Genomic DNA, 13,490 nt, shown 5'->3' with positions numbered 1-13,490 from the left:
GTATGTGTACATGAAGGATTTATTAGTAAAAACACTTTTCAGAAAGTTTCTATTTTTCCTCTTAAATCTTTTAAAATGTATTTCAAGTATCTTTTATTTTTTAATTTTTTTTTTGATGTTTATTTTTGAGAGAGAGAGAGAGAGAGAGACAGAGCAGTCGCGGGGGAGGGGCAGAGAGAGAGGGAGATACAGAACCCAAAGCAGGCTCCAGGCCCTGAGCTGTCAGCACAGAGCCTGACGTGGGGCTTGAACTCATGGACCACAAGATCATGACTTGAGCTAAAGTCGTATTTCAACTGACTAAACCACCCAGGTGCCCCTCAAGTATCTTTTAAAAGATGGCTTTAGAAATAAATTCTAGATGTTCAGTTTACTATTTATATCAGCTTTTTCTTTTCATAGAAAAAATTATAGACATCAAGATAACTAACATAGTCATCATGTTCTTAAATTCATTATGAGTTAGCAATAATTTATGAAGACTTAAAAACTCTATGGTATGGCTTTATTTTAGTTAAATGTCTAGCAGTTACATTCTGGAATGGTATCTTTATAATATTTTTTAAATTATGTCACCAGTAAGTTAACCATTATAGAATTCCTTTCTTAGCCAAGATTTATTCTTGTATGTGTAACTTTCTTTGTTGGAGACATTATTGTAAAAAGTGGAAAAACACAATGGAGAAAGCACCACTTGAGATGGCTTTGCCTTCTCCAAGAGGGGTAGGTGTAGGTTCATCCCTAATTCGGCAACTTTATACTCTCTCAGCTTGAGGCACCAAGCCCATAGGTAACCAGGTCGAACCAGGACCAGAGGCAGAGCCTTCTTTTCAGTCAGTTCCTGCCCTGGGCTGCCAGAGACATAGCCCTCAGAAGCAGATAGTACTCAAAAATAGTACTGAGCACCCCTGCTCTGAGGAAAATGCTTTAATCCATTCCAACCCACGTGACAAAGAACTTTAAGCCCTGAGAATTTATTAATAGTTGTCTTTCTAAAAACCTGTAAAATAGGGAACATCATGACTGGATTTTACCTGAGTTAGCAACTTAAGAGCAGGTCCAGAACTAAATACCATTCTGAAAAAGAAAATTTGTGTTTGCCCTTATATCACATACCTTTACTCAAAGTGCTTCTTAGAATATGTAGTCTTCTTACATTTATGGGGTTTCATAATATGAACCTGATATTTTTGCCTCTTTGTTTGAGGGTAAAAAACAATTAATATAATGACCAGAGAGAAATAAATGGAAAAAAAAAGTAGGTAATCTGTAAAGCAGTTTATCACAGATAAACAAAGTCTTTAAAAAAACAGTCTCAATTACTTTAACCGCATTAGATGGTTGTTAGCTGAGATAAATGTAAGTACTTTGCATCTGGGCCAAAAGCCAGATGCAACATAGATCCTATTTACAGGAGAGAGTAGAGCAAAAACAAAACAGAAGAGAAATATTCATTGAAAAGGCTTTAATGCTCCTTTAAATCTCTTATTGATATCTAAAGAGCATGTATATAAGAGAATTAGTGTAGAATGTGCATTTTAGAATATTTATTGAAATAGTTGTAGAAGGCAAGTTAGACAATGATGTTTTGTGGCAGATGGAATTTGTATAATAGCTCTTGTAATCTGTATCATTCCCTGATCTCTAGAGAAATTGAATAGAACTGGCAATAATGAAAAGTTAGTATTTCACCATATAATAAAAGGTATCTTCTGGAGCTCTCTGTGAAATAACACATTAGTAATATGTGGAGGGCATATATTGAAATAGTGCCTCTGAAATGATAAGCAGGAGTAGGATATCAATTCATGAAACAGCTTTTTCATTGTCAGAAGTCTAAGATACAGCAGGCTGAAAAGAAGAGTATTAGTGATACATAAAGAATTTGTTATGCCCTGGCTTCAGAGGTCATATTTACTCATGGAGTCCAAATTCTAAAGGATTCCCGCTCTCTCCAGTGTTGTCGTTTTGTTAGTTTAGCAAAGAGGATGGTTGCTCTAGGTAGAAATACGTATCTGAGGTTGTTGGAGCTTGTGCTAGTAAATTATACCATGTTAACATTTTTTTCTAATCATAAAAGTGACATATACTTAATGTGAAAATTGTGGAAAATACAGGAAAGTGTAACAAAAACCACCTAAAATCCAAACACCCAGCAATAACCACTGCAGCTATTTTTGTAGATAGACTTCCATGTCATGCTTTTTCTCCTAGTATCATATTTTCTCATTATTAAAATGTTTCTATAAATACCATTTTATTATAAAAATCCCTCAGACTTTATTTCCATTCCCCTGGTTGTTTCAGATTTTACACTGTCTTAGCAGTGGGAGGAAGATCTTTATAAGTAATTTTTGTCCCCCTTTCTGCCCTTTCCTTAGGATAAATTCCTGGAATTTGAATGATTGTATTAATATTAATGTACCATTGAGACAGAGCCAGGAGTAGGGTGAGTGAGGATGGCAATTGCCTAGGGCACAAAACTTTAAGAAGATGCCAAAAATTAAATAGTCAAGATAGATAGTGTTTTAGAGCAATCTATCTAAAAATCAAAATTAACAAAAAAACCTATGTATAATGAACCAAATGGAAAAACTACTAGCTATAAGGCAAATTTGCTTAGACCTTTCTGGGTATGTACATATATATATTTAAATCCTGTGTTGTTTTTCAGGTATAAAATGAATTTAAAAATCCATTCTAAACACAGTCTTGGTACAGGTAGGAAAAGCGTTTCTTTTTCCTTAGGTAGGTGCCTACATACGCAGCAAGGTAACATTAATTTATCAGTGATGCAGAACAAGGGTCGACAGACTTTTTCTGTAAAGGGCCAGGTGTTTTTGGCTTAGTAGGTCCCAAGGTCCCTATTGTAACTGCTCAGCTCAGGCATTATAGAGCAAAAGCAGACATAGACAGAATGCAAATGAATGTTATTTATGGAAATAATAATATGAAATTTAAGCCTCCTATGATTTGCACTGTCACAAACTTTTGTCTTTTGATTTTTAACCATGTGAAAATGTAAAATCAGTTCTTAGCTCTCAGGCCATACACACACAGGTGGCATACTGAATTCGCCCAGGAGCCATAATTTGCTGCCCCTGATGTAGAAGATTAGCTTTTAATTCTTATCACTAAATATTAATTTTATCACTAAATTTTAATTTTTTCACTAAATTGAACCTTAGAAAACAATTTTCTTAATTATAACATATCCCTTCTTTTAATATAATAAGGATTTTTTTTACCTGAAGTTGAAAGGTAAAACTTTTCTTTAAAAAAAAGAAAAACTCCTCTAAAAGATACTTTAAAAGGAAGTTCCATCTATTTTTTTTTGCCCACATATTTAATTTCAAGAACTTAAAAAAAATATACCAAGAGGAGCCTTCAGAAATTATTATTCTGTTGAATTTTCTTTTGTTCACAGGTGGAGACATACTGCGCCTCGACACACTTTTAGAATGGTGGAGAGAAAAGAACGGTTCCTTCTGTTCTCGCCTTATTATCGTGTTAGACAGTGAGAATCCAACCCCTTGGGTGAAAGAAGTGAGAAAAATCAACGATCAGTACATTGCAGTGCAAGGAGCCGAGATGACAAAGACCATCGATATTGAAGAGGCTGACCCACCACAGCTGGGCGACTTCACAAAAGACTGGGTAGAATATAACTGCAACCCCAGTAATAACATCTGCTGGACCGAAAAGGGACGCACTGTGAAAGCGGTGTATGGTGTGTCAAAACGGTGGAGTGACTACACTCTGCACCTGCCAACGGGCAGTGACGTGGCCAAGCACTGGATGTTACACTTCCCTCGCATCACGTATCCACTGGTGCATTTGGCCAACTGGTTGTGTGGTCTGAACCTGTTCTGGATCTGCAAAACTTGTTTTCGGTGTTTGAAAAGATTAAAAATGAGTTGGTTTCTTCCTACTGTGCTGGACACAGGACAAGGCTTCAAACTTGTCAAATCTTAATCTGGAACCCAAAGTAGAATATTACTGAGAGTTCATACTACCGGTCATCACTAACTTGCCATTTTTTGTATATTATTTTTTTATTTGTGAAAAATATCTTGCTACTTCTGTAGCTTGTTTCACTTTGTCTTTTCTCAAGTAATTATGGTGTATGTAAGATGTTGGGAATAAGCATTTTATCCTCAAGTATGTAAGGAGTCATAAATGCTGATGCTGTGTACATGCATAAGAGATGTTAAAAATAACAATGCACTTTGAGGAATATTTGCATATGCCTCCGATCAGAAAGAAAACACTTGTCGATGCTCTGCAGTGGCCAGTGAAGAATTACTAATGCCTTATTTTCTAGGCATAGGTTAGAGAATGTAGACCAGACAGTTTGTTTCCTATTATAAGAAAACTTTCAATTTGCTTACAAAAGATTATTTTTTTGTGAACAGTACGCTTGGGTCCAAGACCATTTAAGAATTACAAGCTCTTAAAAAAGAATAAAGGAAGAAACGAGTGCACAAATGTACTTAGAGTCTACCACATTCAGATGTCTTGCTTGTGGCCTCTTACCAGTTTAGCAGTGAAGCCCAGATCACTGTTTAAGATCGAAACATTCTTCATGTAGGTAACTGTAAGAAGCTAGATGCCTACAAATTGCTCCTTCCTGCACTACCGTGGGGGCTCCGAAAGCACTGGCAATTTTTCTCAGGGTAACAGTGTTTGAATGAACAATGTTTCCAGCTACAAATTTCTTCCAAATAAATTGTCTTCCCTTTCAAAAAGTAAACATTTAAAAGAAATTTAGCAGTTTCTCACCAATTTAGGCTATTTTCATTCTTCAGAAATGATTCTGATCTCTGTGGAGTTAATGCTATGTCATGAAAAATTATTTTTCAAATCTTCCATTAGTGATGACATTTTTTTCTACTGAAAGTCAAAGGATTGGAAACAGATCATTTTTTTTTCTTGTATACATGTATTATGTTAAAAAAAAAGTGTTCATGTTGGCAATTTTTGTTATGCATAATGGTGTGGTCGTAATTTTTAAAACTTAATTCAGTGTTTTGTCTGATTAAAGCAGGCACTGCAGGGTATCCCCTAAGAGGTAATTTACCTCCTATTCCCTTCCAAAAATTCTTAGATTCTAAATTTTCTTATCTGAGAAATAACAAGAGGGGAGTGGAATTAAATTAGGGGATAATCTAATCTTTGTTGTTTTAAGTAGTGTGACCTCTCACCATTGAAGCCATTTTTCCAGCCTCAGAGAGGGGAAATAATGCCTCTACCATTTTCTACCTGGTGACTTGAAAATTGAAGTTTTTGTTAGGTAGAAGTCACTTAGTGTCAGGGAACTCGTATACCACTATCTATGCAGCATTGTTACAGTCCGATTATTGCTGTGTTTAAAATAAGACTTTCCTAATGCTTTCAATAAAATATTAAAAATTAATTTTTCATGTAATGTGCAAAAACAGTTACTGAATAATTTTAATATATCAAAAGTGATAGTCATAAAAAATACCCATATATTAGAGTTCATGGTTGGTAGCAGGTTGATTTGAAGTTTTCCAATATTTGGTTATATATTTGTATCAACATTATCCAAACAGCAGAAAAGACACAAGTTAAAATTATGAGCTTATAGTTACAAAACAATTAAATTAATGTTAAATAAAATCTTTTAAATTTCCAGGCCAATATTAAGCAAATTAACTTTAATTAAAGCCTGTCTCTTCACTCTGAGAAAGCCAGATATAAAGGTGTATATTCTGCATTCTTTATAACATAATCTCAAGATGGTACTAAAAATCAGATTCAAAAGGTAGCCTACAGATGACTTTACAGCCACAAAGATAGTATTTTGATAGATAATTCTCTGTGACCAAAAAAGTTCTGAGCTAGAAATGTGACTTGACCCAATTTGTTAAGCACAAAGTTACAGAATACCACTTTGATGAATTCTTCTCCTCAAACAAAAAACTATAAAATGACAAGAGGTAACATCCTAAATGAAAGCCACCATTTTAGAACATCAAAGTAACTGACAGTATGGAGAAAGTATTTATAGGAGGGATAAATTGATTGGTTACTTTAACCCAAAGATTAAAAACTAGATCTGACAATTAATAAAGCCAATTTTCTTATGGCTTTCATTTTATATACCATATGTTTATGAAGAAGTTACTTGGAGTGGTAGGAATTATTTTAGAGCAAAACCATACCATCCCACTAAAAAACAGTTAACATGGAGATGTTTATCAACCTAACAATGACTCAGTTTGTCTCCTTATATGATACATTGCTAAAACCACAAAAGCACTATCCCCTAAAAAATGTCTTTTAAAAGAGTGTATACTGTTCTTCCTCTTCCTATAATTTTCAGTTACGCTATTATTTCATTAAAAAATTTTCAGTTTGCTCTGACTAAACTCTTCTCTGAGATATTTGGATTTATCTTTGCATAGCTTTCTATCTTGCTCTTAATAAATACAAAATTGTACAGAAGACCATTTTTATGACCATTGTTTTCATAAGTCTATTAAAAATTGCATTGCTGATTAAAATGCATTTATATATTTAATGCGTCAGTGGGTAGATTTTTTTAAAGTAAAATCTTCATTAGAATCTATTTGTAACTATACATTTCGTTTGTAAATTTTGGTCTAAATATATTTGCTGTTTTGGGTACTGCCTTTTTATATGTATTCTTTCACATTTAGAGCTTAGGCTCCTCCAAAGTAATGTTCTACATTACCTTTCCACAGGTAATGTGACAGTTAACATTATGCCAGAAGAAAACGGTTTAATTTTAAGAATGTGGTTAGGTATATTTCATAGAAAATGCTCAAAGGAGTTTGATATGTCAGTACCTTTGGGGCGCCTGGGTGGCTCAGTCGTTTGAGCATCCAACTTCAGCTCAGGTCATGATCTCACAGCTCGTGAGTTCGAGCCCCACGTCGGGCTCTGTACTGAGCTCAGAGCCTGGAGCCTGCAGCCTGCTTTGGATTCTGTCTCCCTCTCTCTCTGCGCCTAACCTACTAGCATTCTGTCTCTCTCTCTCTCTCTCAAAAATAAACATTGAAAAATAAATAAAAGATATGTCAGTACTTTTGAACACCTCTATTGGAAACACACTAGATTATCCTCTCTTTTCAGGGAGAGGCTTATACATCTTGATATTTCTGGTACACAGTTAACCCAGAAGAGTGTCTTGCCCATAATAGGAGGTATTCAAGAAATATTTTTGAGCGAATTTAGAATCCTAAAGAGAAATTAGGATAACTTGATTGTATATTACTTAAGGTTCTTTATGATTTTAAGTGGATATTTTATCCAGATCCTCATTAAGTTGATAATTACTAAAGACTATTACAGAATCAGTGAAAGGAAAACATCTCACATTTTCTAAAATATATTTTTTCTTACTGAATAAACTCCATGCCCAATATGGAGCTCAAACTCGTGACCCCAAAATCAAAAGTCCCATGCTGCACTGACTGAGCCAGCCAAGTGCTCCAAACATTTCACATTTTTAAAGAGTAGTAAGTGTCAAGATCAGAAAAGGAGAAACTCAGGTTTGAATGAAAACATAACTGATGTCATAAAAAGATGGCTTTTTGTTGGTTAATTTTTATTAGGATTTTTATATGATTAAGATTGAATCTTTGATATCCCATTAGAAACATATAGATGGTCAGAGACTTCTCACAAATGGAAATTATTGAAAGAAAGTCTGATGAACAAAGAAGAAATTTGGCTCTGCTCATCAGTGACAATTAGATGATAAAGTAAAAAAAAAATGGCCTATAAACATAAACAGGTTCAGAACAAGCTAGGGAAACTACAAGTGTCTCAATTTTGGAGTATCTTCCCTATTCACTAGTTGCAATATATAGATACAAAGTATGAAACAAGTAGTAATTGCTATGAGCAACTATTTTATTGACAGTAATTTACATTTATGTGTATTAGGAAGTATTAGACCAAAGTTGATTCAAAATTGAAAACGATAGATTAATCACTAAGTTTTTAAATATTAATACATAAAAACAATTTTGATTGATTAAAAAAAATCAAACTGAGGGGCCCCTAGGTAGCTCAGTCAGTTAAGCGTCCCAACTCTTGGTTTTGGCTCCGGTAAGGATCTCATGGCTCGTGGGTTGGAGCCCAGGGCGACTCTGCACTGATGGAATGGAGACTGGGATTCTCTCTGCCCTCTTTCCTAGCATGCTCGCTCACTCTCTCTCTCTCCCTCTTCCTCTCCCTCTCTCTCTCAAAAATAAACAAACATTAAAAAAAAAATCAAAGTGACCAGTCATCTTATGTGATGACCTCTCGGCATTTTATAAGTAGGAACTTAATTAGAATAAAACAATTTTAGTAAACTTTTGTTATTGCTTTTGATCTGTACCTAAAAATATTGATCTATCCCAAATCGAAGGTTTTAGTAGTGTGCCAAGGGTAGGGAAGAACATGGTATATCTCCCTAGACCTCAATGTTTACTACATGTAAAGTAAAAGTATTCTTATATTAAAACAAACCAATGTGCTGATAAGCAAAATTTACGTTACTTTTTAGTGTAAAACAGAAGACTTAAAAGCACTTTTATTTTTGTAGTTGGCCATTTGTTCTTCCCACCACAGCACACTGAAGACTCTTTGGATATAATATTGGATGTTAATGACACTGTGTAGAGAATTTTTTTTAAGAAAAAAAATTCATCTTCTGGCTTAGAAATACCCACAGCACATGAATTTTCTCAAAACAGTGTTGTTTCTGTATATTTGGAATTTCAGATGGATGCCATTTTAATACAATTTTATAATAGACATTTCTAGGTTCTTTGGAGTCTTTTTGTAAATTGATTCCTTCTACGTAAGTAGGTATTGGTAAATAAAATGGGGTTAGGGTTTTAATTTGTGATCCACGTGCACTTACATTAATACCCATTCTCCCCTATTTCTTTTTACATAATTAAAAGAAGTACTCTTCTTTTTCCCCAACACCTAACCTTCGGATTCCTTTCTTCTTTTCTACATAAAGCAACTAATTCATCACTAACAATAACAATGACAATGACTGTCATCTGTTGAATTATTTTTATGTTTGAGGCACTGTGCAAAAGCACTTGTGTTTACAAGATTTCTTTAAGTCCTCACAACCACCTTTTATGATTGATATACTTTTATAAACGAGGAAAGTGATGCAATGAACCTAAGTAACTTACCCCCAATGACACAATCATGGCTAAGAAACTGGGTCTCAGACTCAGCTTTGAGCCAGATTTTGTTCTGAGGATCCCCACATGCCAAGAAAAGGAAGGTTTTACTCTCAAGTATAAATATCCCAGACTTTCGAGAACTTTTTTTTTTTAATTTCAGTTAACATACAGTGTTATATTAGTTTCAAGGGCACAATATGATAATTCAACAGGCCCATACATGGCACCCTGTGCTCATCATGACAAGTGGCCTCCTTAATCCCTATCACCTACTGAACCACCCCCACCCTCATAACCATCAGATTGTTCTCTGTAATTAAGTCTGTTTCTTGTTTTGACTCTCTCCCCTCTGCCCTCCTCACCCCCCGCCTTTGTCTCTCATTTTTTTCCCCTTTGCTTGTTTTGTTTTTCAAATTCCGCATATGAGTGAAGTCATATGGTATTTGTCTTTCTCTGACTGACTTTGTTGAGTATTTTGTCAAGGGGCCAAACACCTGGCTACAAGCACATAAGTATACCCAAGAAGGGCAGCTGGACAATATAAAGACCTTTGATTGTTAATTGCAATAATATCAGCCTCACTTTTTAGCCCCTTCCTTAATTTCTCAGCAATTTCTGATGCTGAAGTCTTTCTGGGGTTGTCCCGGACTGATCAGAGGTTCCTCCTCAGAAGTATTTTCTGTGGGGCTACTAGGCCACAGCTTGCTCCTCTCTGCCTCCCAGTTCACACTCTTCTATCCATTTTGTCTTCTCATTGTGTACCGAAATCACTGGTCTGATGAAAGACCCCCCCCTTTCTCTACATCTTGATGTTATCATGTTCCTTTACTATTAATTGTTCCTTTACTATTAATTTAATGGGAACTGGAGATGATATAAAGGCATGTGTTCACTATCTTGAACTTGAAGCGAATATAAATTTCACTTTTACTAAAACATGGTGAAATTGACTTCTGGTTAGGACATAAAATACAAAAGAACTCTGATCCACTGGAAACATGAGAAAAATTCCAGATAAAATAAACATACTCTTTATTGGAGCTATTGCAGAGTACTATATATAAGCAAGTCTCGATGAAATAAATCTTAGAGAGGAGTTCTTCATAAGTAAATACAGACTGAAGCATTTTTTTATACCTGGGGCAAATGACCGTCTGGGTGCTGGTGATTTAGAAGTGGAACTGCCATAGAAAAGATTTTGCAGAAAAGAGGAAACTGGCTGAACTTTTGATAACATTGTGGGCTGGTGAAATGGGTCTGAAAGGGCATTAAAAGCTTGACCCAACAAGCATGCCCCCTTACCCTGGAATTTTTCCAAGAAACTGGCAGTGGAGGAGGGCTCAGAAACAAAGAGAGTGCATGTAGCTTTGCACATGACACTTCATTGCCAGAGTTGGAACCACATTTGAATCCAAACTAAAACTGAAATACAACTCTCATTCCAGTTCAAACATTAAAATGATCAAGTTGCTCAGTCTCTTGACAGAGAAAACAGATAAGGCAGATAGGGATTGGGCTTAACTGAAGGTGATCTCAGTCTAATTAAAGCTGCAGCCAAGCTCTAGCTCAACTGAACTTGTGGAGAATTCTGAAGGATAAGTTCCTCACCCTAATCACCAGTGAATGAAAGGCATGCACTCCCTCAACGAACACGAATTAACATTTTACTCTCCACTGTACTTTTATGGACAATACAGAATACATATTTAAAAATTATAAGACATGAAGAGGGGAAGAATTGGATCCATTATCAACAATAAGCAATCAACAGGAAGTTCTAGCCACAGCAATCAGACAATAAAAAGGAATAAAAGGCATCCAAATTGGTAAGGAAGAAGTAAAACTTTTACTATTTGCAGATGGCATGACACCATATATAGGAAACCCTCAAGACTCCACCAAAAAACTGCTAGAACTGATAAATGAATTCAGTAAGGCCACAGGATACAAAATCAATAGAAATCAATTGCATTTCTGTACACTAATAATGAAGTAGCAGAGAGAGAAATTAAGAAACCAGTCTTGGGGTATCTGAGTGGCTCAGTCAGTTGAGTGTCTGACTCTTGATTTCAGCTCAGGACATGACCTCATGGTTTGTGGGATTGAGCCCCACATCAGGCTCTGTGCTGAAAGCACAGAGTCTGCTTGGGATTCTCTCTCTCCCTCTCTCTCTGCCCCTCCCCCACCCATGCGCATGCACATGTGCTCTCTCTCTCAAAACAAATAAACCTTAAAAAAAACCAAAACAGTTTCATTTATAATTGCACCAAAATGAATACCTAGGAATACACTTAACCAAAGAGCTGAAAGACCTGACAGTTACAAAACGCTGATGAAAGAAATTGAAGATGACACAAATAAATGGAAAGATATTTCATGCACATGAATTGGGAGAACAACTATTGTTTAAATGTCCAAACTACCCAAAACAATCTACACATTTAATGTAATACCTGTCAAAATACTAACAGCATTGTTCACAGAACTAGAATAAATAATCCTAAAGTATGGAACCATAAAAGACTTCAAATAGCCAAAGTAATCTTTAAAAAGAACAACAGCAAGGGTGCCTGGGTGGCTCAGTTGGTTGAGCGTCCAACTTCGGCTCAGGTCATGATCTCACAGTTTGTGAGTTCAAGCCCTGCATCAGGCTCTGTGCTGAGAGCTCAGAGCCTGGAGCCTGCTTCAGATTCTGTGTCTCCTCCACTTTCTGCCTCTCCCATGCTCATGCTCTGTCTCTCTCTGACTCTCAATAATAAATGTTAAAAAAAATTTTTTTTAAAGAACAATAACAACAAAAAAGAGGGAAACAAACCATAAGAGTATCTTAATGATAGAGAACAAACAGAGTTGCTGGAGGGGAGGTGGGTTGGGGAATGGGCTAGATGGGTGACGGGTATTAAGGAGGGCACTTGTTATGATGAGTACTGGGTGTTGTATATAAGTCATGAACCATTGAGTTCTACTCTTGAAACCAATATTGCACTTTATGTTAAGTAACTAGTATTTAAATAAAAATAGAAAAAAAAATAACAAAACTTAAAGTATCAAAATCCCAGATATAAAGATATACTACAAAGCTGTAGTAATCAAGACAGTATTGTACTGTCTTGTGCACAAAAATAGACACATTGATCAACAGAACAGGATAGGGAACCCAGAAATAAACCCACATTTATATGGTCAATTAATTTTGCCAAAGCCTGAAAGAATATGCAATGGGAAAAAGACCATCTCTTCAACAAATGATATTGGGAAAACTGGAGAGCTACATGGAAAAGAATTAAACTGGGCCACCATCTTTCACCATACACAAAAATAAACTCGAAATGGATTAAAAACCTAAATGTGAGACTTGAAACCATAAAAATCCTAGAAAAGAGCACAAGCAATAATTTCTCTGACATCAGCCAGAACAATTAATTTTCTTGATGTGTCTCCTAAGGCAAGGGGAACAAAAGCAAAAATAAACTATTGGGACTACATCAAAATAAGTTTCTGCACAGTACAAGATATGATTAACAAAACAAAAAGGCAACCTACTGAATGGGAAAAGATATTTGCAACTGACATATCCAATAAAGGGCTAGTATCCAAATTACATAAAGAACTTATACAACTCAACACCAAAATGACAAATAATCTAGTTAAAAATGAGATGAATAGATAATTCTCCAAAGACAACATACGGATGACCAACAGACACATAAAAAGATGCTCAACATTAGTTATCATCAAGGAAATGCAAATCAAAACCACACTGAGATATTACCTTATACCTATCAGAATGGTAAAATAAAAAACACAGGAAACAAGTATTGGAGAGGATGTGGAGAAAAAGGAACTCTCATGCACTATTGGTGGGAATCCAAAGTGGAGCAGCCACTGTGGAAAACAGTATGGAGGTTTCTCAGAAAATTAAAAATAGAACTACAATATGATCCACTAATTCCACTACTGGGTATTTACCTAAAGAATATGAAAACACTGTTTCAAAAAGATATATGTGCTCCAGGGTTTATAGCAGCATTATTTACAATAGGCAAATTATGGAAGCAACCTAAGTGTCCATTGATAGATGAATGGATAAAGATGTTGTGTGTGCGCGCGCGCACACACACACACACACACACACACACACACAGGAATATTATTCATCTACAAAAGGAATAAAATCTTGTTATTTGCAATAACATGGATGGATCTAGAGGGTATAATGCTAAGTAAAATACATCAGTCAGAGAAAGATAAATACCATATAATTTTACTCACATGAAATTTAAGAAACAGGACAAATGAACA

The 13,490-nt window shown here is 35.4% G+C and overlaps 1 protein-coding gene across 3 annotated transcripts in view; it reads left to right on the top strand.

Moving 5' to 3' along the window:
* The window catches only part of TMEM168 (transmembrane protein 168), a 32,437-nt gene extending 25,966 nt beyond the window's left edge, over positions 1-6,471 (top strand). For all 3 annotated transcript variants that reach the window (XM_019825725.3, XM_011280515.4, XM_019825724.3), the window contains exon 5: positions 3,428-6,471. In XM_019825725.3, coding sequence (XP_019681284.1) covers positions 3,428-3,975 — 548 coding nt within the window. In that variant the 3' untranslated portion in view covers positions 3,976-6,471. The remainder of the gene's footprint in view (positions 1-3,427) is intronic.
* Positions 6,472-13,490: the final 7,019 nt, after the last annotated feature.

The sequence above is a fragment of the Felis catus genome, chromosome A2 (genome assembly GCF_018350175.1).
Source record: "Felis catus isolate Fca126 chromosome A2, F.catus_Fca126_mat1.0, whole genome shotgun sequence".
NCBI lineage: Eukaryota > Metazoa > Chordata > Mammalia > Carnivora > Felidae > Felis > Felis catus.
This window is presented reverse-complemented; position numbering and strand designations above follow the sequence as displayed.